The sequence below is a fragment of the Somniosus microcephalus genome, chromosome 5 (genome assembly GCF_052327205.1).
Source record: "Somniosus microcephalus isolate GS21.2 chromosome 5, FLI_Smic_1.0, whole genome shotgun sequence".
In the NCBI taxonomy this organism is placed as follows: Eukaryota; Metazoa; Chordata; class Chondrichthyes; order Squaliformes; family Somniosidae; genus Somniosus; species Somniosus microcephalus.
The window spans coordinates 205,481,128-205,506,513 of record NC_140991.1 but is presented as its reverse complement, the minus strand read 5'-3'; the positions used below and the strand labels follow the sequence as shown (position 1 = coordinate 205,506,513).

The 25,386-nt window shown below is 45.6% G+C and overlaps 1 protein-coding gene across 1 annotated transcript in view; it reads right to left on the bottom strand.

The window, feature by feature from the left end:
• Positions 1-25,386, bottom strand: part of LOC147117530 (secernin-1-like) — a 174,557-nt gene that overhangs the window by 99,343 nt on the left and 49,828 nt on the right. The window contains exon 2 of the mRNA XM_085988591.1: positions 20,882-21,048. Within this exon, the coding sequence (XP_085844717.1) occupies positions 20,882-21,040 (159 nt within the window). The 5' untranslated portion in view covers positions 21,041-21,048. The remainder of the gene's footprint in view (positions 1-20,881; positions 21,049-25,386) is intronic.

Here is a 25,386-nt window from a genome sequence, read left to right as displayed (position 1 = left end):
CCATTCCCTTGCTTATTTTATTTATTTGCTCTCTCCCTTATGTAGAGTGCCTGGTGAGTTTTTCTACTTTAGAAGTAAGTTATTGCTATGTCCACTCTAAATTAAACATACCTGAATAAATTCCTACTGATAGCTCTTCACAAGCGACAGCAAATGTTGATGTTCTGTTGTCAATTAACTTGTAGGTCACTGGATAAATTTGATGTTTTTAGTGTCAAAAGATTTGGGGGGAGAAATTCAGTACAGGTAGACTACCCTTTATCCGGACTTCCGAAAACCGAAACCCTCTAAAAACCGAAGGTTTTTTCGTTCAGCGTAAGTCGTGCGTACGAACGAAAAAACCTTCGGTTTTTAGAGGGTTCCGGTTTCGGAAGTTCGGATAAAGGGTAAGTCGTGCGCACGACCCCCCGCCGACCCCGCCAACCGCCGACCCCCCCCCGCGGACCCCGCCGGCCCCGACAACCGCCGATCCCCCCCGCGGACCCCGCCGGCCCCGACCCCGACTGACTTACGCTGAGCATCAGCGTAAGTCGTGCGCACGACCCCCCGCCGACCCCGCCAGCCCCGACCCCCCCGCGGACCCGACAACCGCCGACCCCGCCAGCCCCGACAACTGCCGACCCCCCCGCCCGCCGATCCCCCCCGCGGACCCCGCCGGCCCCGACAACCGCCGACCCCGCCAGCCCCGACAACCGCCGACCCCCCCGGCCCCGACTGACTTACGCTGAGCGTTAGCGTAAGTCGTGCGCACGACCCCCCGCCGACCCCCCCCGCGGACCCCCCCCCACCGACCCACCTTCTGAAATCCGAAATTCTCCTTTATCCGAAACTCGGCTGGTCCCGAGGTTTTCGGATAAAGGATAGTCTACCTGTATCGCCCCGTTTTGGGCGCAATTAATCGTCCGGGCGCAAAGTTTAGCGCCTGGCGCTATTATCACCTCAGACTGCAAACTTGGCTTCTATCGCCCCTGGAGGTGATTGGAGCACTAAATCAGGCGTTACACACCTCTCAAGGTGCTAATGCCGAGGAGCGAGGCGCTACCTCAAAGCGCTGGCGAAACTCACGTGATGTCAGTCAGCAATGCAGCAGACACACTGGCGCCGGCCAGTTCTTAAAGGGGAGGGTCGATCTTGCTCTCCATCCACACCCTGCTCATTGCAAGCCTTGAATCTCGGCCTCGAGAGACCTGTACATCAAATCTGCTGGAATGAACAATGGAGAGGCCCAGGGAAAGAGCCGAGTGCAGTTCCCATAGTCTCCTCTAAATCGATGCAAGGAAGGTCAAATCAAAATGAACCTGCAAAGTGCTGCTCAGTACCCAAAACTCCTTCACACAGCGTTGAATCTCTCCAGAAGTGTCTCTCTCAATGCGTGATGCAAAAATGTCGCCAACAAAAAAAGGGAGGAAGCGGTCGCCTTTAAATGGCGCTCCCCAGTCCCTTCCCGACTGCAAAACGCTCCTCTCAACCGGTCGTTGCTAGCGACAGGCGGTAAGGCAGGGGGCGCCACTCAATATCCAGTCCGGGGCGTTGCATGCTCGACTAACGTCACGATCTGTCAAGAGATCGTGGTGGTAGTGTTTAGCGCCGCCACAAAATGTCTGGTCAATTTCGCGAGCGGCGCAAATATTGCCGCGCCCAGCGCTAGTTGCTTTGCACCCCATTAGCGCTCTCTTAGTGCACTAACGGGAGGCGCAAAGCAACCAAATTTTTCCCCCTTTAAGTTTTAAAATCTTGTGGTAGGGAGAGTTATTTGGGATAATTTAATCCTAAAAAGCTTGAAGAAAGAGAAAGATCATAACCATGTACACAATGCTACTGTTATGACAGCTTAAATAAAAACAGATTTTATTGCTCAACAAGCTTCCTAAGCACTTAAAATTAATTTTTTTAAATAAAACATGCATGCATTTCTATAGTGATGCAGCCAGTAAGATGTTTCTGGGTATTGCACACAATGAATTTCTTTTGAAATGCAGAAAAGTAAGGCCACAGTTCTGTGCCAGCAACATTGAACAAAGAACAATGGGATGAATGAACAAACTTGATTTTTGATGCTCTGACTGAGGCGGCAATGTTGATCCATTGGGATCTTTAACACATAGCTGGACCACCAGTAAAGACAACCAAGGCCTTGATTTAATGGGGGGAATTTTACTCCATACTGCCTATGATGAGCCTTGGTCACTGGCAGCACAAATCAGATATTTTGTGCATACAGCCAACAATTTTCTGGCCCCAGTTGGAAAATTATGGGTGGTGTAGAGTTTACAATTTACATTGCTGTGAGCAGACTCGTAAAATTACCCCCAAAAGGACACTATATGCAACAATGCATCACTCCCTTAGAGCATTGCAATGACATCAAACCGACAAAAATGCTACCCACTGAACCAACTTCTACACATTTGTTAATCTTGAAAACGAGGGCAATATTTCAAGATAACATCTGGGAACTTGTGCCAAAATTGGGAGAGCTGTCACACAGATTAGGCAAGGAACAGCCTGACATAATCATACTAACAGAATCATACCTTTCAGCCAAAGTCCCAGACGCCTCCATCACCATCCCTGAGTATGTCCTGTCCCATCGGCAGGACAGACCCACCAGAGGTGGCAGCACAGTGGTATACGGGGGAGGGAGGGAGTGGCCCTGGGAGCCCTCAACATTGACTCCAGACCCATGAAGTCTCATGGCTTCAGGTCAAGCATTGGCAAGGAAATCTCCTGCAGATTACCACCTACCACAATCCCTCAGCTGATGAATCAGTACTCCTCCATGCTGAACACCATTTGGAAGTAGCACGGAGGGTAGCAAGGGCACAGAATGTACTCTGGGTGCAGGATTTCAACGTCCATCACCAAGAGTGGCTCGGTAGCACCACCACTGACCGAGCTGGCTGAGTCCTGAAAGGAATAGCTGCCAGACTGGGCATGCGAGAGAATCAACACGAGGAAAAAAACCTACTTGACCTCGTCCTCACCAATCTACTGGATGCAGATGCATCTATCCATGACAGCATTGGTAGCAGTGACCACCGCACAGTCCTTGTGGAGACTGAGGATACCCTCCATTGTGCTGTGTGGCACTACCACCGTGCTAAATGGGATAAATTCAGAACAGATCTGGCAGCTCAAAACTGGGCACGCATGAGGTGCTGTGGACCATCAACAGAATTGTATTCTACCACAATCTGTAACCTCATGGCCTGGCATACCCTTCACTCTATCATTACCATCAAGCCAGGATACCAACCCCTGGTTCAATGAGGAGTGCAGAAGAGCATGCCAGGCGCACCTAAAAATGAGGTGCCAACCTGGAGAAGCTGCAACACAGGACTACATGCAAGCTAAACAGTGAAAGCAGCATGCTTCAGTCAGAGCCAAGCGATCCCATAATCAACGGTTCAGATCAAAGCTCGACAGTCCTGCCACTACCAGTCATGAATGGTGGTGGACAATTAAACAACTAACGGGAGGAGGAGGCTCCATGAATATCTCCATTCTCAATGATGGCAGAGCCTAATATGAGAGTGCAAAAGACAAGGTTTAAGCGTTTGCAACCATCTTCAGCCAGAAATGCAGAATGGATGATCCATCACGGCCTCCTCCTGAGGTACGCACCATCACATAAACCAGTCTTCAGCTAATCCGATTTACTCCACGTGATATCAAGAAGCTGCTGAGCGCACTGGATACAGCGAAGGCTATGGGCACCGTCATGAAGACTTATGCTCCACAACTAGCCGCGCCTCTAGCCAAGCTGTTACAATACAACTACAACACTGGCATCTACCCAATAATGTGGAAAACTGCCCAGATATGTCCTGTTCACAAAAAGCAGGATAAATCCAATCCAGCCAATTACCACCCGTCGACAGCGCTATCAAGCGACACAATCACCAATAGCCTGCTCATTGATACTCAGTTTGGGTTCTGGCAGGACCACTCGGCTCCAGATCTCATTACAGCCTTGGTCCAAACATGAACAAAAGCTGAATTCTAGAGGGTGAGAGTGGCTGCCCTCAACATCAAGGCAGCATTTGACTGAGTGTGGCATCAAAGAGCCCAAGTAAAATTGAAGTCAATGAGAATCAGGAGGAAAACTCTCCACTGGCTGGCATCATACCTAACATAAAGAAAGATGGTTGTGGTTGTCGGAGGTCAATCATCTCAGCCCCAGGAGTTCCTCAGAGCTGTGTCCTAGGCCCAACCATCTACAGCTGCTTCATCAATGACCTTTCTTCCTTTATAAGGTCAGAAGTGGGGATGTTCACTGATGATTGCAGTGTTCAGTTTCATTCGCAATTCCTCAGATAAAGAATAAGTCCATGCCCACATGCAGCAAGACCTGGACAATATTCAGACTTGGGCTGAGAAGTGGCAAGTAACATTTGCGCCACACAAGTGCCAGGCAATGACTATCTCCAACAAGCGAGAGTCTAACCACTGCCACTCGACGTTCAATGGCATAACCATCGCTGAAACCCCCACCATCCACATCCTGGGGGGGGGGGGGGGGGGGGGGGGGAGGGTGGAAAGGAGGGGGTCACCATTGACCAGAAACTTAACTGGACCAGTAGCGCCCAAAACGTAGGCCGCAGTTGGTGCTGTAGCTGTGCTGCTTGTCCATGGTAGTGGGGAACCTAAGCCATTTTGACGCTGGGCTTCACCAACATGCTGCCGGTGAGTTGAGGATGGCGATGCTTATGGAAACTTGTCCTCCTGTCATTTGCCCGATTGTCCACCTCAATTGGAGACAGAATGTAATAAGGTTAGAGTTTTGCTGTAATCAGTCAGTTATAAGACCACTTAGTGCTGCCTATAATCTGCTGCTTTTGGTGCTTAACATGCAGGTCAGCCTTGTGTTGGCACTTCCCATGAACAAATTAAAAAAACCCTAGAGAGGTGGGTCAGCTGGCAAGCCACTAAAAGATAATACCAATAGATTTTTGCTAGCCTGATTTGAAGGTTTGCACTGTGAACACAAACTCCTACAGTTGAACCTCCCTCAGATTTATATATAAATAAATCTATGTCTACACATGATAATCAGCAACAATGCTTTCCTCCTGCAATAAGAACTCTTATCACATAAAGCATCATCAAGAACCTCAGCTCTTGCAAGCAGAGGCTGAATACAGACTTCACAACCAGCATAGCAAAGCTTCGTTTTTTCCACTAAACCCCAAGGGGCTCCCTTCTGTTAGTAATTGGCTGCCACGTTTCCCTATATTCCAACAGTGACTACACTGCATTGGCTGTGAAATGTTTTGGGATGTCCTGAGTTTGTGAACGGCGCTTTATGAGAATATGGACAAACAACAGCTTCTCAACTTCCATTTGATACATTTAATAAAGTTGTACAACAAAATGTTTGATTATTTTATCAAATATTGAACAAGGTCACCAGTGACTGAAAAAAAACATGTTACAGGGGAAATGAAACAAAATTCTCATTAGTTTTTAATTAAATCTATAACATTAAAAAGCATGCCATTTGGCACTTCCCTTAATGCTTCTCAGTTCAGTTTATTCAGTCATTCCAACCTTCTAAAACAGCAGTCCCTCTTACCTGAGTAGCACCACAGAGATTCACTAGTCTTTAAAATTGGAGGTCTGAACTCAACAAATGTTAGTGTTGATGTTGCAAATTTGGGTTTCTTCAAGTCACTCCCATGAATGGTCCAAGCATCTCACTTTCAGTGGTGTGCCAAAACTGTCCAATATCTAATTATATATTTGCATAACTCAGTGGTGTAACAAAAAGACCCCCTTGTTACCTGAACTGGATGATGTGGCCGTGAAATTCGACACCTTAACACCGCCTATTAAAGCTGGTTTCGGCAAAAAAGTGGCAACCACCATTTTGGACAAGTCGGCAACTCAGCCATTGCATGCATTCGACAGAAAAATGCTAATCAGTTAGATCTTGACATCAGTGTGCAACGCTGATTTAATGCATGACCTGCTATCTTGAATGTCACCGCTCGGCTGCACGGCCTCCAAAACACGAACAGCTGAACACAAGTGACCCCCCACCAGCTGTATTTAAAGGGATCATCAGCAACTTGCAAATGACTTGCTTTTTAATTTCTACTGGCTCTGTATAAGTTTGTGCAACTGTTTGGAGCTTTCTACAGTTATTTAAGTTTGGTGAGGTGAAAGGGAGTGGCGCTGCAGGTGGAGAAGGCCTTGCTTTTGAATTCAAGGGTTCTGCTCAGACCACTCGCTCCCAGTTATGGGGCCCCTACTTGCAGTCCCCCTCCCCCTGGAGCATGACAGGGAGATGGAGCAAAGGCAGCAAAGAAAAGGACAAGCTGCTCAGAGAGGGAGGAGGAGGGGGGGCAGGAGGGCTCTCAGCAGCAAACTTTAGCCACCTAGGGTCTTCCGAGCAGTGTATTCAGAAGATCTGCTTCACCAAGGAGCTGGTCACAGAACTCTGCCACCTCTTGGAACCAGAGCTGCAGCCTCAGAGCAGGGCAATGATGGCACTGCCTGTGGGCCTTGAGGTCACCATGGCCCTCAAGTTTTGCGCCACCAGAAACTTCCAGTCTGGAGCAGGAGCTATAGCCAGCTCCCAGTACGGCCTCCATCACTGCATCTGAACAGAGAGAAGCAGGAGGAGTAGGCATGTGGTGGGGGAGGAGGAGGCAGAAGAGGGGTGGCAGAGGAGGGAGAAAAGAGGATGAACAGAAGAACTTAAGAAATAGGAGCAGGAGGCCCTTCGAGCCTGCTCCGCCAATCAATAAGATCATGGCTGATCCATTTTCCTGCACTATCCCCATATCCCTCGATTCCCTTAATATTCAAAAATCTATCGATCTCTGTCTTGAATATACTCAATGACTGAGCCTCCACAGTCCTCTGAGGTAGAGAATTCCAAAGATTCACCACCCTCTGAGTGAAGAAATTTCTCCTCATCTCAGTCCTAAATGGCCAACCCCTTATTCTGAGACTGTGACCCCTGGTTCTAGACTCCTCAACCAGGGGAAACATCCTCCCAGCATCTACCCTGTCAAGCCTTGTAAGAATTTTGTATGTTTCAATGAGATCACCTCTCATTCTTCTAAACTCTAGGGAATATAGGCCTAGTCTACTCAATCTCTCCTCACAGGACAATCCCCCCATCCCAGGAACCAGTCTGGTGAACCTTCGTTGCACTCCCTCTATGGCAAGTATATTCTTCCTTAGATAAGGAGACCAAAACTGTACACAATACTTCAGGTGTGGTCTCACCAAGGCCCTATATAATTGCAGTAAGATGCCTTTATTCTTATGCTCAAATCCTCTTGTAAGGCCAATATACCATTTGCTTTCCCAATTGCTTGCTGTACCTGCAGGTTAACTTTCAGTGATTTGTGTACAAGGACACCCAGGTCCCTCTGAAAACCAACATTTCCCAATCTCTCAACAATTAAAAAATACTCTGCTTTTCTGTTTTTCCTTCCAAAGTGGATAACTTCACATTTCGCCACATTATATTCCATTTGCCATGTTCTTGCCAACTCACTTAGCCTGTCTGTATCCCCTTGAAGCCTCCTTGCATCCTCCTCACAACTTACATTCCCACCCAGCTTGGTATCAATAACAAACTTGGATATATTACATTTGGTCCCCTCATTCAAATCATTGATGTAGATTGTGAATAGCTGAGGCCCAAGCACTAATCATTGCGGTACCCCACTAGTTACAGCCTGCCAACCCGAAAATGATCCGTTTATTCCTACTCTGTTTTCTGTCCGTTAACCAATTCTCAATCCAGGCTAGTATATTACCCCCAATCCCATGAGCCCTAATTTTGTTTAATAACCTCGTGTGGCACCTTATCAAATGCCTTCTGAAAATCCAAATAAACCACATCCACTGGTTCCCCTTTATCTATTCTGCCAGTTACAACCTCAAAAAACTCCAACAGATTTGTCAAACATGATTTCCCTTTCATAAATCCGTGTTGACTCTGCCCAATCCTATTATTATTTTCTAAGTGCCCTGTTACCACGTCCTTAATAGATTCTAGCTTTTCCCTTACTACTGATGTCAGGCTAACTGGTCTGTAGTTCCCCATTTTCTCTCTCCCTCCTTTCTTAAATAGTGGGGTTACATTTGCTACCTTCCAATCTGCAGGAACTGTTCCAGAATCTATGGAATTTTGGAAAATGACAAGCAACGCATCCACTATCTCTATAGCCACCTCTTTCAAAAACCCTAGGATGTAGGTCATCAGGTCCAGGGGATTTATCGGCTTTCAGTCCCATTTATTTCTGCAGTGCTTTTTTTTTTTTTTATAAAACCAATACTAATTTCTTTCAGTTCCTCATTCTCACTAGACCCTTGGTTCTCCACTAATTCCAGGAAGCTTTTTGTGTCTTCTTCTGTGAAGACAGGCACTAAGCATTTGTTTAATTTCTCTGCCACTTCCTTATTCCCCATTAAAATTTCTCGGGGGGAGGGGGGGAGGGAGGAGGACGAGGAAGCAGAAAGCAGATCTCCGTTCTGGACAGGTTGTCAGTGAGCACCACATCAGAATCTGGTTCCCCTGAACGTAACCCCTGATCAGCAGTCTGGGTTGCTGGCCGACAGGCAGCAAGGGCACTGGTGGAGTGGCAGCGGTGGGAAGACGAATGCTGTCATCCACGGAACAACTGCCACTCCCCTGGGGCGGTGCCTCAGCATTCCCAGCCATCTGCTGGACTGCTGCAATACCCTGCAAGCCCCTTTCCACACTGGTAAACCCAGTCACGATGGCAGCAGTCGGAGTTTGCGTGGCAGCAAGCGGAGCCTGCATGAGAGCAGTCTGAGCTTCCAGTGCAGCACTCAGCCGTTGGGTCGCTTCCGCCTGTGCTGCAATGGAAGCTGCGAGATCGTCCATCACACCCAGCATCATGGTTGGGTCCACAAGTGTCCTAATGGAGTGGCTCATCACTTCCATCCTGGAAATCATGAGCTCCAAGATTCATGCAAAGCCCCATGTAATGTAGGAGCTGGAATCCTCCATGTTCCTCGACACTGAAAAGAGGCTCTCTGGCAGGCTTGCCATTGCATCTAGCATTTCTATGTGCATGCTCATCACCCTTCTTAAGACCATTCCATCAAAGTCCTCATTTGAATCCTGTGCAGCAGAACTCTTGTATGAACTCTTCCTCTGGGGAGCTGGCACCCGAGCTACCTTTTCCCCCTGGGCTGGCTGCAGCCCACTTGTGCCCGGTGACTCACTACGTGCAAATCCCGCCTCTATACTACCCTCTAATGTACGTGCACTGTCATTTTCTGAGCTGGTGCTTGGGAGTTTCAGGTCAAGCAAGTGTGCCTCCTCTACTCCTTCACTCTCCTCCTCTAGGTTGGGGGGACAGGCTGGGCTGCTGGCAGTTCTTGGGTAGCTGAAAGGAGAAAGGCACAAAGGTCGGGTTGTGGGGAGGGGAGGGGGTGAAAGCAAGATGTGCATGCTTACACCATCAGCAGCTTATAAGTGAGAAGAGATTGTACCATGAGGGGGAAGTGGGATGTGAGAAGGACTAGGTATGAGCATACCGTCATCAACAAGGCTTTCAACCTCGCCGCTTGCCACTGCCTCAGCGACAGCCCCTCCAATGATCACCAGCACGTCTCCTCCAGCGCAGTAAGCTATTGAAGACATGTTTCCCCTCTGTCTGTCTGCTGCTGCTCACGGTGGTTTTGAGCAACCTTGGCCTGCAAGAGAAAGGGAAGTGTGTCAGTGAGTGTGGTGCAATGTGTTTGGGTGATGTGCCAGTCATGATTAAATAGCTGGAATTGTGAGCAAGGTGTGAGCTTTGGGTGGGAGGCTTGCAGTGATAAATGTGTGAGGGTGAGGTGAAACTATGATTGTGAGGTATGAGTCGTGATTGATAGAGATTGTTGGTAGGTGAGTGATGGGGGAATGGTGCACTGAGCAGTGTGTGAGGCTGATGGTGCTGTTGGTGGGATATGGCATTTGAAGATGTACTCACTCATCTTGTACCACTCGAGTGAGGTCACTAAACTTCTTGCGGCACTGTATCCAGGTCCTGGGGGCAACACAAGTGGCACTGATGGCTTCTACTATCTCCTCCCACTGCCTTCTGGCATTCTGCCTGGAAGGCCTCCTGTCCCGCTGTGGGTTGAGGACCTGTTGTCTTCTGTGTACCTCCCAGATCAAGGCCTCCAGTGCTGCATCAGAGAATCTCCTTGCCTTTTCTCTTCCCTGTTTAGCCATAGCTGCATGCAGAGTGACAATGAGGTGCTTCTGCAACAAAGCACCTCACCTTTAAGGACAGCAGAGAGCCTAGGCAAAATTTTATTGGCCAATATCGGCCCCCCTCTTGGGCACGGAGTCAACCAGCAGCATGTTTAGCGCCAAGCTCAGCGCTCCAATTATGTGAATGAGCAGGGAGCACAAATTTTCCGTGCTGCCTGTACCACTTTGAACGGGCGCGGGCTTCCTGTGACCATTTTCAAGCCCAATCCAATTTCACCTGTGTCTTCTGCACATGCACTTCTCAAGTCTTTCAATAGGCCGACTGAGAAACACTTCAGAAAGATTAGGCTTAATGCAAATCATTAAGCTGCTTTATGTTACAGACACCAAGTAAAAATACAGAGCAACAGTTAGCAAAATTACACTTCCTTCACTCAATCACAATAATAAACCATGTGCCTGTCTCGCTCGTTATCGATTGGCTTCCTTTGGCAGTACTTTTCTTTCAAGACAACTTTGAACTGCAGTAATTGGCCACCTGCAGCTTAGCTTCCAGCTCAACCTCTGCATCTCTCAGCCTCCTGTTTAGAAAGTGACTGATTGCCAGTCTCTTTCTCCCTTTTCTCACTGTATTTCTAGCAGTGGGAGGGCTGAGCTTTCAAATCTTTCCCCTTTCAGGGATTTACCAGCAGGTCTGCCAACCAAGCTAAAACTAGCTGCTCTCTCAGAAGTATATTCTAAACAAACACCTCATGTTGGGCTCACATGAATAAATTATCCCTACCATAATAAGAGCCTTATCTTGGAACCAAGTTACATGGTACCCTTAACTAAATTATCCACAAAGGAGGAGGAAGAGGAGGAAAACTGGCAGAAAAAAAAAATATTCCTGTCAGACTGCACTCAGGCGCATTATGCTTTTACTTAGCGGAGGGGGAGAATTACACTGACAACCATATACACTGCCAAGAAGCAATTCCTTTATTTGTATATGTTCCTGGGATGTGGGCATTGCTGGAAAGGCCGACATTTATTACCCATCCCTAACTGCCCATGAGGTGGTGATGGTGAGCCACCTTCTTGAACCGCTGCAGTCCGTGTGGTGAAGGTACTCCCACAGTGCTGTTGGGTAGAGAGTTCCAGGATTTTGACCCAGCGACGATGAAGGAATGGCGATATATTTAGAAGTAAGGATGGTGTGTAACTTGGAGGTGGTAGTGTTCCCAGGCGCCTGCTGCCCTTGTCCTTCTAGGTGGCAAAGGTCGCGGGTTTGGGAGGTGCTGTCGAAGAAGCCTTCGAGTTGCTGCAGTGCATCTTGCAGATGGTACACACTGCAGCCACAGTATACCGGTGGTGGAGGGAGTGAATGTTTAAGATGGTGGTTGCTTTGTCCTGGATGGTGCCGAGCTTCTTGAATGTTGCTGGAGCTGCACTCATCCAGGCAAGTCGAGAGTATTCCATCACACTCCTGACTTGTGCCTTGTAGTTGGTGGAAAGGCTTTGGGGAATCAGAAGGGGAGACACTCACCGCAGAATACCCAGCCTCTGGCATGCTCTTGTGGCTGGTCCAGTTAAGTTTCTGGTCAATGGTGACCCCCCAGGATGTTGATGGTGGGGGATTTGTAGATGGCAATGCTGTTGAATGTCAAGGGGCGTAGGTTAGATTCTCACTTGTTGGAGATAGCCATTTGTAAAGTCTGTGGGTTGTGCAGTTAATAAATACACAGACTTCAGAAGTAACAAACAAAACAGGTCTTTACTATTCGAAGGTCTGGGCGAATCTGCCCCAGTTATCCTGTCACAACACTTATATACTGGTGTGGTCACTGTCGGTATTACAGTATACAGAAGCCAAACAAGTAGTGCCACACTTAAAGTAGTTCCCTTAAAGGTGAACGGTTACATACAATAATTTCCTTAAGGGTAGACGGGTACATACACTACAATCCTCCCTTTTTAGCTTTCAACATACTGAGTCCATAGTGGACATACATTATCACATATATATATACAGATTTATTTAAGACAGTTCATAGATTCAGTCTTTCGGGAGGTTTCCGGATTCTGTCCGGGTAACGCCGCAGTGGTGTCGTCATTTCAAGCGGGCTAGTAGGTGTTTCTGGTAAAGTTGAATTGGCTCGAAGCACAGTGTCAGGTTCCTCTGACTCCAGAACTACCAGATCGGACGTAGGTGTTCTGGGTAACTCAGTCTCAACCTTATCCGGGTAAGGTGGTGAAGTCGGGGGCCCATTTGTGGCGGACCCTATGATCTGGTCAACATGGCGCCTTATTATATTGTCTCCAATGTCCACAGTGTACATCAACGGGCCTAGCCTTTTTCCAATCGTTCCAGGCTGCCATTTCTCAGTACGATAGTCCCGGGCCAAAACTCGTTGACCGGTCTGGAAGGATCTAGTGGCCCTTTCGTTCATGCCCTGGAATTGCCGGTTCTCTACGTCCCTTCTGACGTTTGGTTTGAGTAAATCCAGCCGACATCGTAGGCGTCTATTACAAAACATCATCGCGGGAGTTTGATTCGTGACCGCATGGGTTGCATTTCGGTATGCCAACAAAAAACTATCCACCTTATGCTGTAAACTTATGTCTTCATTACTCATGGCCTTTACGGCCTTCTTGAAGGCCTGGACAAACCTTTCAGCCAATCCATTGGAGGCGGGATGGTATGGGGCTGACGTGTAATGTTTAACCCCATTGCTCTTTAAGAATTTCTTAAATTCCTCAGATACAAATTGCGGTCCATTGTCAGAACAGATCTGTTCTGGCAGGCCATTCCGAGCAAACATAGTCCTTATTACCGTGATGGTTTTTTCCGTCGTGGTGGTGGTCATCTTAATTACTTCTGGCCACTTGGAGTGGGCATCTACCGCTATTAGAAACATCGAGTCCATAAATGGACCAGCAAAGTCGATGTGTACTCTTTGCCAGGGAGATGAGGGCCACTCCCATGGGTGCAGAGGAGCCTGTGGTGGCGCATTCTGAACCCTCTGACATCCTAGGCAGTTCTTCGTGATCTCCTCTATGTCTCTATCAATGCCTGGCCACCACACAAACGCTCTTGCTAGATTTTTCATCTTTACTCCCCCCAGATGTCCTTCGTGCAGCTCCTTTAGCACCTTCTTTTGGAGTTTGGGTGGAATCACCACTCTAGATCCACACATCAGGGTTCCTCGACACACTGACAGTTGTTCTTTCCTCTGTGCAAATGCTTGCAGTGTTGGTTCGCTCTGTGCTGGCCATCCCTCCACCGTTACATCATAGACTCGTGAAAGAGTCGGGTCATTCCTTGTCTCATTCTCAATCATTGAGTTTGTTATCGGTAGACACTCCACTATGGATGAGTGGAACAACTCTACTGGGTCCACTATACTCGCTTCTTCTACCATCGGCAATGGCAAGCGTGACAACCCATCAGCATTTCCATGCTGTTTAGACCTTTTGTACCTGTATGTCCATCACGGATTTTGTCAACGGGTGTGGCCTGGATTGATCCACCGTGATCGAAGCCACTGTTGGGCCCTGGGCGGCCGTTGAGTCGGGAAAAGATGGTGGATCCCAAGATGGCGGCCCGCACGGCACGCACGAGGCGATGACGGAGTTGGAAATCGGATTCCCCCTGCAGACTTTGCTAAAATGCCCCTTTTTCTTACATTTGAAGCATGTAGCGTCCGTCGCTGGGCATCGTTGTCTGGGGTGCTTGGCCTGGCCGCAGAAGTAGCATTTCGGGCCTCGAGACATTGCCGCTGTAGTAGGACTCCTGGGTGAACTTCTGTGTGGGGACTCCGGCAGCGTAGAGCTGGTCTGAGACCTGGATGGGGAAGATGGCTGATTCCAAGGTGGCAGCCCCCTCGGCGCGCACGAGGCGGTGAGGGCCGCATGGCCGGAAGAATAAGAGTCAGAGTTTCACTGGGCCACGTCCAGCGATCGCGCAGTGGCCACTGCCTTTTTTAAGTCCAGGACCTCCTTCTCCAGCAGTCTCTGCCGGATATAATTCGATTTGAGGCCCGTGATGAAGGAATCGCGGACCAATTCGTCAGAGTACGCGTTGGCCGTCACGGCCTTGCAGTGACAGTCCCGGACCAGGTCCTTTAGGCCCTGTAAGAAATCGTCCATTGATTCCTCTGGTCGCTGCCTGCGTGTAGCCAGCAGATGTCTGGCGTACACTTCGTTTACCGGCCTCTGGTATTGGGCCTTCAGGATAGTGATGGCCTCCGTGTAAGAGGTGGCGTCCCGGATGAATGAATAAATCCGATGACTTACGCGAGTAGTCAGTAGACTCAGTTTATCTACCTCGCTAGCGGGTGAGGCCCCCACGAAGAGTTCAAAGCATTTGAGCCAGTGTCCAAATTGATTTGATGCTTCAGCAGAATGTGGATCCAAGTCCAGATGCTCTGGTTTTAGGAGTCGATCCATCCTAGTATTCTTTAGTGATTAAAATTGATGGGCCTTCAATAACCACAAAACTAGAAGTTATAGACTTAAACAAGTTGGCTTTTAATCACTAAGATCAGAGCTAACATCTCAACACGCCGACTGGTTCACAGGAATGAGTCATACAGATCCTGGGATATTTATGTAAGAGAAGTCAGGGGCGGAGCCAAGAGCCAAGACCTGGAACCTCCCAGGTTAGTCGGGAAAGAGGAAGTGAAACTATACACAGTGGGGGAGGGTAATATACATGAGTGCAAAACGAATACAGGACCAAGACAAACAGATTTCATTACAACTACTCTGTGGGGCAGCTCTCCCAATTTTGGCACAAGTCCCCAGATGTTCGTGAGGAGGACTTTGCAGGGTCAACTGGGCTGGGTGCGCCCAATGCCAGTGCTGGGTGGTCCGTCCGGTTTTATTATTCTTATTGTTTTTCTTAGCAGTTTGTTACAACTGAGTAGCTTGTTGGGCCATTTCAGAGAGCAGTTAAGATTCAACCACATTCCAGATTTATTTAATTAACTGAATTTAAATTCCCCAGCTGCCACGTCTCTGGATCATTAGTCCACGGCTCTGAATTACCAGCCCAGTGACATTACCATTATGCTACCTTTACACTTTGTTCATCAGGCACAATTGTTCTTCCTGATCAAATGCAGTTATAATCAAGAGGACTTATCAATATGGTGTGTGGCTGTCCAAAGATCTAACTGCATTATGAACATTTTCTGCTTTCCCCAATGACTGGTTTCTCTGGAAAAGCCTATCCCCACCATGGAATAATGAGGTTTCCTGATAAAAATCTTGAGAATAGAAGTTATACATTTAAAGAATACTCGGGAGAAAAGCTCATGTGTCATTTTTGAGTCAGTGTCCCAGCACCTCCTCGTTCATCAGGTAAGAACTAAGCTTACATTTACCAAGATTTTACATTAGAATGTTTAATCTGTCAAAGTCCACTAAATAATTGCAGCCACAATATTTGGAGGACAATGGTACTTAAAACAACCCAGGAATGATGGACATTAACTACAGCACTTCAGTGATGAGCGGAGCACGAACCTCAACATTTTATAGTAACAGGATAGTGCCTTCCCAGCACTAGTGCGTTTATAATTTATTAGATGAGAAAAAGAATTGTCCACTGGGAGGGCTCTTTATGGACAGAATCACATCAACATGCTGCTCAGCGTTGAAGTCAAATTGGTGCCAGACGTCAACATCCAACAATACTACACCATGATCTGAATCCTTTGAACACTATTGTAGTGATCAATAGCATGTCATTCTATAGTGGACACTAGGTGGAGCTGTGTAGAGCTGTATATAGCTGTATGTTTAAGACTACATTACCCATGAGGCACTAGGCTACCCAGAAGGCAACAGTCAAGATGGCAGCCTGCACACAGCAGCACACATGGAAGCCTCTACAGATACTGTACCTAGAGAACGTGTACTGAATAAATAACTAGCTAGAAGCTAGCTGTGTTCATAATAAGAATGTCTAGTTATTAATGAACATAACATGGTACCAGGGTGGTGAAGATCTGCTGAAAATTGTGAAAAGCGACATGGAGAATTTGAAGCCACCAGGAGGTTTGAATCTCGAGGAAAATGTCGACTACAATTGGCGGATTTTTAAACAACAATTCGAACTCTACATTGCAGCCATCGGATTCAGTACGAAGCCAGACACGAGGAAGATAGCGTTGCTGCTTATGGTTGCAGGCCCACAGGCGATAGAGGTATTTAATACATTTGTATTTAATCCAGCGGAGAACAGAGAAAAATTAGAAGATGTTCTAAAAAAATTTGATGCACATTGCTCTCCCAAAAAGAATGAGACGTATGAAAGATACATCTTCCGTTCTCGGACACAGCAACAAAATGAGACTTTTGTTTGCTTTATAACTGATCTGAAACTGAAAGCACAGACATGTAATTTCTCTGAGCTCAAAGCATCCATGATTCGTGACCAGATTGTGTTTGGTATTCATGATAAAAAAGTCAGGGAACGTCTGTTGAGAGAAACCGAACTAAATTTGGAAAATGCAGTGAAAATATGCAAAGCCAGCGAGCTGCTCGAAATCATGCGAAGACTTTCAGTGAAATCAATAATGATGCGAATGTAATGAGTGATAATGCTGCTGTCGGTGCTGTGTCCTACAAGGGGAAGAAACGTGGGCAGAACAGAAATGAAAAGCAATCGGAGGATGAAATTTTTAATTGTAAACGCTGTGGTTACAAACACCAGTTAAGACAATGCCCAGCGTTTGGAAAAATGTGCACAAAGTGTAATGGAAAGAATCACTTTGCCAAACAATGCTTTTCAAAAGTAAAAACAACAAAAGGGCAACGAGTTAATGTGATTGAGGACACTGATGTAAGTGAGACATTTTTTGTAGGAATGGTGTCATGTGACGATATCAAAAAAGATACAGAAAATGTGCAGCCCTCAGAAATAGACAATGCTGAACATAAAGTTAATGCAGTAAAAGAGGACAAATGGATGATCCCACTGCAAATAAATGGAGCATTAGTTACATTGAAACTGGACACTGGGGCAAAAGCAAACTTAATCAGTATGAGTGACATTAACAATATGAAAGAAAAGCCCAAAATACAGAAAAAGTCAGTACTACTGAAGGACTATAATGGACAGAAAATAGATAGCTTAGGTGTATGCAGACTTAAAGTGACAGTCAAAGACAAAGTGCATCATCTCATGTTTTCTGTTGTGGCTGAAAGGCTTGATTCACTACTGGGTGACAAAGCTTGTGAGGACTTAGAACTGGTCAAAAGAGTCTACCGTATAAACTGTGCCATAAGCAGACCAGATGACTCAATGGATTCTGTAGTGAATAATTTCCAGGATGTGTTCAAAGGATTTGGAGTTCTACCATTCACTTACAAGATCCAGCTAAAGGAGGATGCTCAGCCAGTGGTACATGCTCCACGAAGAGTTCCAGCACCCCTGCGTGACCGGCTCAAGAATGAACTGGACAGAATGACCACACTAGGAGTAATCAGGAAAGTCGAGGAGCCAACAGACTGGGTTAACTCCATGGTATGTGTAAAGAAAAAGAACAATGATCTAAGAATATGCATGGATCCAAAGGACTTAAATGCAAACATAAAATGTGAACACTACCAGATTCCCAAGCGAGAAGAAATCACCAGTGAAATGTCAGGTGCCAGATACTTTACAAAGCTCGATGCCTCAAGGATTTTGGCAACTAAAACTGGATGAAGAGAGCACCAAATACTGTACCTTCAACACACCATTTGGCAGGTATTGTTTCCTCAGAATGCCTTTCAGGATAATATCTGCATCTGAAATCTTTCATAGAGCGATGGAACACATAATTGAAGGTCTGGAAGGAGTTCGGGTCTATGTTGATGACATCATCATCTGGGGCTCCACACTGAAAGAACACAATGAGAGCCTGACTAAAGTGCTACAGAGCATACGCTGGAATGGACTGAAGCTCAACAAAGCCAAGTGTCAGTTTGGCGTCCAGGAAGTCACTTTCCTGGGAGATAATCTATCTGGTAAAGGAATAGAGCCAGATATGGAAAAAGTAAGCGTCATACTCAACATGCCCCGACCCACTGACAAAAAAGGAGTGCTACGCATCATGGGGATGATAAACTTCATTGGAAAGTTCATTCCTAACTTGTCAGCCAAGACAGCCTGTCTGCGAGACCTGCTACATAAAACAAATGAGTTCGCATGGACAGAAAGACATGAACAAGAGTGGATAAACCTCAAAACAGTGCTGACAACCACACCTGTACTCACCTTCTTTGACCCAACCAAAAGAATCAAAGTGTCAACGGATGCATCAAAAGATGGCCTAGGTGCAGTCTTGCTACAAGCAGATGGTGAAGATTGGAAGCCTGTTGCCTATGCCTCCAGGTCTATGACTGATACGGAGTGTCGATACGCCCAGATTGAAAAGGCTTGGTAGTTGGACTAGAAAAGTTTCATGGCTACATATATGGACTTCCCACCTTCACAGTTGAGACAGACCACAGCCCTCTGGTTGCCATCATAAAAAAAAAACCTGAGATGTCTCCAAGGATTCAACGACTCATGATGAAGCTGCAAAGATATGACTTTGAACTGATCTACACACCAGGCAAATACATAGTCTTAGCAGATGCACTATCCCGAGCACCCACAATGAGTCATGTGAGCTCTACTGAAGAAGACGTGGATGTTCATGTGAGTATGGTCACTGCTGCGCTGCCCGTGTCAGACACAAAATCAAAGCAAATAGCAGAAGAAACAGTAAAAGATACAGTATTACAAACAGTAATAGAGAACATTCATCATGGTTGGCCAAAAGGTTCCTGTCCAAAATATTTTCACATAAGGTCAGAATTGAGTGTCGCAAGTGGACTATTACTAAAACAGAACAGAATAGTCATTCCACAGGCTCTACATCAAGACATGCTCAAAAGGATTCATGAGGGACACCTCGGAATTGAAAAATGCAAGAGAGCAAGAGACACTGTTTATTGGCCTGGCATAAATAAGGACATTGAGAACATGATAGGCAAATGTGAGACATGTCAGAAACACCAAAGCAAACAAGCAAAGGAACCAATGATAGTAGCTGACATACCAACAGCAGCATGGCAAAAGGTTGGTATGGACCTTTTTCATTTAAATGGTAAAGACTATCTAATAGTGATTGACTACTATTCTAACTATCCTGAGATGGCGCTGCTCCCAAGCACCACAGCAAGCAGTGTCATAATGCATGTGAAATCCATCTTCGCCAGACATGGAATTCCCAGGATTGCCGTTAGCGACAATGGTCCATGCTTCAACTGTAAGGAGTGGCAACAGTTTGCAGCACATTATGACTTTCAGCACATCACATCCAGTCCTTTGTATGCTCAGTGAAATGGTAAGGCAGAGAAAGGTGTTCAAGTTCTCAAGCAGCTACTGAAGAAAGCGACAGAAAGCAAGTCTGATCCTTATCTCGCCCTGCTGAGCTACCGAGCCTCACCTTTAGACTGTGGTTCTTCACCTGCTGAACTACTAATGGGTCGCAAGTTGTGCACCACGCTACCCTGCTGTGCAAAAGAACAGCAAAGTGAGGAACTGAGACAGACTTCAACTGTTAAAGCTGAAACAGAAATCATACTATGACAAGTCATCCAAAACTCTAAAACCATTGACAAAGGATGATGTTGTCAGGATTGAGGATCCAGATGCATGGAACAGGAAAGCTACAGTTCTTGAGGAAGTAGGACCAAGGTCATACACTGTTAGAACTGAGGAAGGACAGATTCTCAGGAGGAACCGCCATTCCCTCCTAAAAACACAAGAGACTATTCAAGACCAGATTGATGACAATGCCACAACTGTATCTTGTCATTCACCGCCAGAACAATCTCATGAAGACACATCAGACTTACCCGTGTTGAGAAGATCCACACGTGAAGTAAAAGAGCCTGATTGTACTCAAAGATTAAGTCTATGTAAAGCTTTGAAAATGTGTTGACTGTTTTGAAAATGTTTATGTTTATAGAGCACTAACAAAAGTGTTACTGATATTATCTTTATTGTTTTCTTGAAAGTTGATTGATATTGATTTTGTTAACCTCAAAGAAAGGGGGATGTAGTGATCAATAGCATGTCATTCTATAGTGGACACTAGGTGGAGCTGTGTAGAGCTGTATATAGCTGTATGTTTAAGACGACATTACCTATGAGGCACTCGGCTACCCAGAAGGCAACAGTCAAGATGGCAGCCTGTACACAGGAGCACACATGGAAGCCTCTACAGATACTGTACCTAGAGAACGTGTACTGAATAAATAACTAGCTAGAAGCTAGCTGTGTTCATAATAAGAATGTCTAGTTATTAATGAACATAACAACTATGACAGTAGGGTGAGTATAAAGCCCACAATCATTCTGGTAATGGGTCAGCCATTTGAGAATTTAAAAATACAGTATGAATGCCAGGTAAACAAATTTACTTTCTTATCTATTGAGCTGGAAGGTAATAGGATAAGGCAGAATATTCCTCAGGGCAATCTTTTTAATATGAAAATTGATTCCTAGGATTATTTTAAATAACACATTCCTGAAATATGTTAAGTTATGCAAAACAAATAGAATTTGATCAAGGTGTAGAACATGCGAAATTTTATTCTGAAGTAAACCAAACTTAAAAATAACAATTTGCAGGTGAAGAAAATAAAATGTTTTCTTACCTGAACCTTGGATCCTGGTTCATGAGAAGCAGCAGGGAAATAAATGACTTCTTGAACTTCATTGCCAGGCCTTGCTGAATTTTTTCCAAATATTGTATATGCAGCCTCTGTGGCAGGTGGCAGAGCTACAAAGCAGGAGCTGGAAGGAGCCACGGCCATTCTAAAGACTGAGGAAAAAGTCAAGAGAATCACTACTAAATATGTGCCATAATTTGCTGTAGCAGGTCATCTAACAGCATCTGCCGTTAGTTAGATGTTCCCTTGCACGTTTACAAATTATGTGTTGCAAGTTGTTCAAAGTGATATCACAGTGAGGGAAACAGAGCATTTGGAAACAGAGTAAACAGGGCAAGCAACTTTGCATCTCCTTAACCAATTAGATTGAAGGATTGTGAAATTAACAGCCCAACAACAACTTGTATTCATATAGCATCTTTAACATCGTAAAACCTCCCAAAGTGCTTCACAGGAGCATTATCAAACAAAATTTGACACCGAGCCACATAAGGAGATATCAGGGCAGATGACCAAAAGCTTGGTCAAAGAGGTAGGTTTTAAGGGGCATCTTAAAAAGGAGGAAAGAGATGTAGAAAGGCGGAGAGGTTTAGGCAGCTGAAGGCACAGCCGCCAATGGTGGAGCGATTAAAATCGGGGATGCTCAAGAGGCCAGAATTGGAGGATTGTCGGGCTGGAGGAGATTAGAGATTGGGAGGGGCGAGGCCATGGATGAGCGTTTTAAAATGGGGGCGTTGCTTAAACGAGAGCCAATGTAGGTCAACGAGCACAGGGGTGATGGGTAAACGGGACTTGGAGAGAGTTAGGACACAGACAGCAGAGGTTTGGATGACCTTAAGTTTATGGAGAAGAACGTGGGATGCGTGCCAGGAATGTGTTGGAATAGTCAAATTTAGAAGAAACAAAGGCATGGATGCGGATTTCAGCAACAGATGAGCGGAGGCAGGGCAGAGTTGGGCAAAAAATGACTGAGAAAGAAGTGCAAGGTCAAGTGGGTGAATTCAATGTCAAATCGCACAGTTTACAGGGAAGAGTATATATTGTGATGCACAAGGTGTCGCAATTGTGGGGGGACAGGCTTGATGGACCAGAGGGTCTTTACCTGCCCATCATTGTTCATATGTAAAATCTGGGCCAATATCAGATTTTGTATTTAGATAGGGAAATGTGCAATTCAATCAGTGCTGCAAAAATGTTTAAAAGTTACTGCACATTTGCTAGGAGGGGGTTTGTTGAACCTGCTTAAAATTAATGCCCTGCTCATTTTAAGTTAACCTAGTTGTGGACAAGGGAACTAGTCAGTAGTTTAGGGAAGAGTTTCTATAAATAAATATTTGCAAAGAAGTACAAAGAACTGGAATTTCATCCCTCCCAGAACAGTTGAAGGAAGTTACAACCACATCCATTGCCATCTAACAATGTGCAGCTTGCAAAATTTTCTAACATTCATCAGGGCAAACGGAGCATGTTTCAGTGGGGATGCTTTTGGGAACCAGTGATTACAATATTATGCTTAGTGTTGTGTCCGTGTATAATAAGACACAGACTGCAGGAGAACGGTACAACAGGTGTTTACTCAACGTGGCTCACACTGGAACTGATCTGTACAGATTACTACTCAGTGCTATATACAGGTGTGGTCACTGCCGGTACTGCAGTATACATGAGCTGTAAAAGATAGTTCCCCCCTTAAAAAAGGTATATACATTACATTTAGAGTAGTTATAGAAAAAGACAAGGAAAAATCAAATGTGAAAGTACTCAACTGGAGGAGAGCTAAATTCAGCGAGTTGAAGAGATCTGGCCCAGTTGGTTGGAATCAAAGAAAGATTGTCAGGTAAAACAGTAAATGAGCAATGGGAGGCCTCTGAATAGGAGATATTTTGGGTACAGACTAGAAACATTCTCATGAGATGGAATGGAAGGGCATCTAAAGCGAGAATTCCCTGGATGACTAAAGATATAGATATTAAAATGAAACAGAAAAAGGAGGCTTATGATAAATGTCAGGTCCATCTGCTGCTGAAACCCTCATCCATATCTTTGTTACCTCTTGACTTGACTATTCAAACGCATACCTGGCCGGCCTCCCATCTTCCAATCTCCGTAAACTTAAGGCCATCCATAACTCTGCTGCCCATGTCCTAACTCGCACCAAGTCCCGTTCACCCATCACCCCTGTGCTCGTTGACCTGCATTGGCTCCCGGTTAAGCAACACCTCGATTTTAAAATTCTCATCCTTTTTCTCAAATCCCTCCATGGCCTTGCCCCTCCTTACCTCTGTTGTCGCCTCGAGCCCTACAATCCTCCAAGATATCTGCGTCCCTCCAACTCTGGCCTCTGGAGCATTCCCGATTTTAACCACTCCACCATTGGCGACCATGCCATCAGCTGCCAAGGCCCGAAGCTCTGGACTACCCTCCCTAAAGCTCTCTGCCTCTCTACCTCCTTTAAGACTCTCCTTAAAACCTATCGCTTTGACAAAGCATTTGGTCATCTGGTCTAATATTACATGTGGCCTAGATATCAAATTTTGTTCGATAACTCTCCTGTGAAGGGCCTTGGGACGTTTTACTACATTAAAGGCACTATATAAATGCAAGTTTTTGTTGTTGTTATACAGTAGAGAATTAAGCTGAATATAAAAAAAGAGGAAAATTGAAAAAAGGAAATAAAAGGGCAGAGTATAGGAGGATAGATTAGCGGGCAACATAAAATGGAACCCCAAAGTCTTTAATAAACATTTAAATAGTAAAAAAAGTTAAAGGGTGGGGCCAATTAGGGACCAAAAAGGAGAGTTTCTTTGAGGCATAGGGCATGGCTGAGGTACTAAATGAGTGCTTTGCATCTGTATTCAATAAAAAGGAAGATGCTGCCTCTGTCACAGTAAAGGAGGAGGTAGGAGAGAAAATGGACAGGATAAAAATCAATAAAGAGGAGATATTGAAAATGTTGGCAGCGCTCAATGTAAAAGTCACCCGGTCCAGATGGTATGCATCCAAGGTAGCTGAGGGAAGCAAGGGTGGGAATTGCCTCCTTAGATATGGGAGTGGTGCCAGAGAACTGGAGATTGCAAATGTTATACCCCTGTTCAAAAAGAGAGGGATAAACTCAATTACAAGCCAGTTAGCTCATTGGCAGTGGTGGGGAAACTTGAGACACAATAATCCGGGACAAAATTAATTGGCTCTTGAAAAATATGGGTTAATAAATAAAAGTCAGCACAGATTTGTTAAAAGCAAGTCATGTTTGACAAACTTAATTTGAGTTCTTTGATGAAGTAAAGGAGGGGGTTGATGAGGAGGGCTACTAGACTAATTCCCAGTCTGAAGCATCTTCGTTATCAAGATAGGCTGAGAGCTGGGATTCTATACCTTAGAGAAGTGTAGACTTAGGGGGATCTGATTGAGGTTTAAGATAATGAAGGGAATAGATTGTATTCCAGCTGAGAGTTTATTTCAATTAAATAGGTTAGGCAGGACTAGGGGTTACAAATTTAAGTTGTATAAGGCTTGATCTAGGTTAGATGTCAGATGGTTGTTCTTTTCCCAGAGAATAGTGGACCTCTGGAACAGGCTGCCATCTCGTGTGGTGGATGGGGTCTCGCCGAATTCCTTCAAGCGAGAGCGGGATTTGTTTCTGCCTGGGGCGGAGATCACCTCTTACAGAAGGTAGGTACTGCAGGGAATTCAGAGCCAGAGTGATCTCCTGGACTAGTTTTGATTGCCTAGATGGGTTAGAGAGGAATTTCCCAGATTTTTTCCCCCCAAATTGGCCTGGGTTTTTTGCCTCTCCCAGGAGATCACATGGTTTTGGGTGGGGTGGAGTGTATCTGTTGTGATACACAAAGTATTGCAATTCTGTGGGATAGGCTTGATGGACCAGATAGTCTTTACTTGTCAGTCATTGTTCGTAGCAATGTGATTGATGTGTATATGAACTTTCAAAAGGGGTTTGATAAAGTACATGATAAACTTGTTAACAAAATTGAAGCCCATGGGATTAAAGGGGAACTGGCTGCGCGGATACAAAATTGTCTATGGGACAGAAAGCAGAGTAGCAGCAGTGAATGGTTGTTTTTCAAACTGGAGGGAAGTGTGCAGTGGTGTCCCCTAGGGGTCAGTGTTGGGACCACTGTGCTTTTTGATGTACATTAATGACCTAGACTTGGGTACAAAGGGCATAATTTCAAAGTCTGCTGTTGACACAAAACTTGGAAATGTAGCAAAACAGTGAGGAGGACAGTTGCAGAATTCAGGAGGACTTGGACATACTGGTGAAATGCATAGACACATGGCAGATGAAATTTAATGAAGTGTAAAGTGATTTATTTTGGTAGGAAGAATGAGGGGCAATATAAACTAAATGATAATTTTAAATGTGGTGCAGGAATAGACACTTGGGGGTGTATGTACACAAGTCTTTGAAGGTGGCAGGACAAGTTGAGAAGGCTGTTAAAAAGGCATACAGTATCCTTGGATTTATAAAT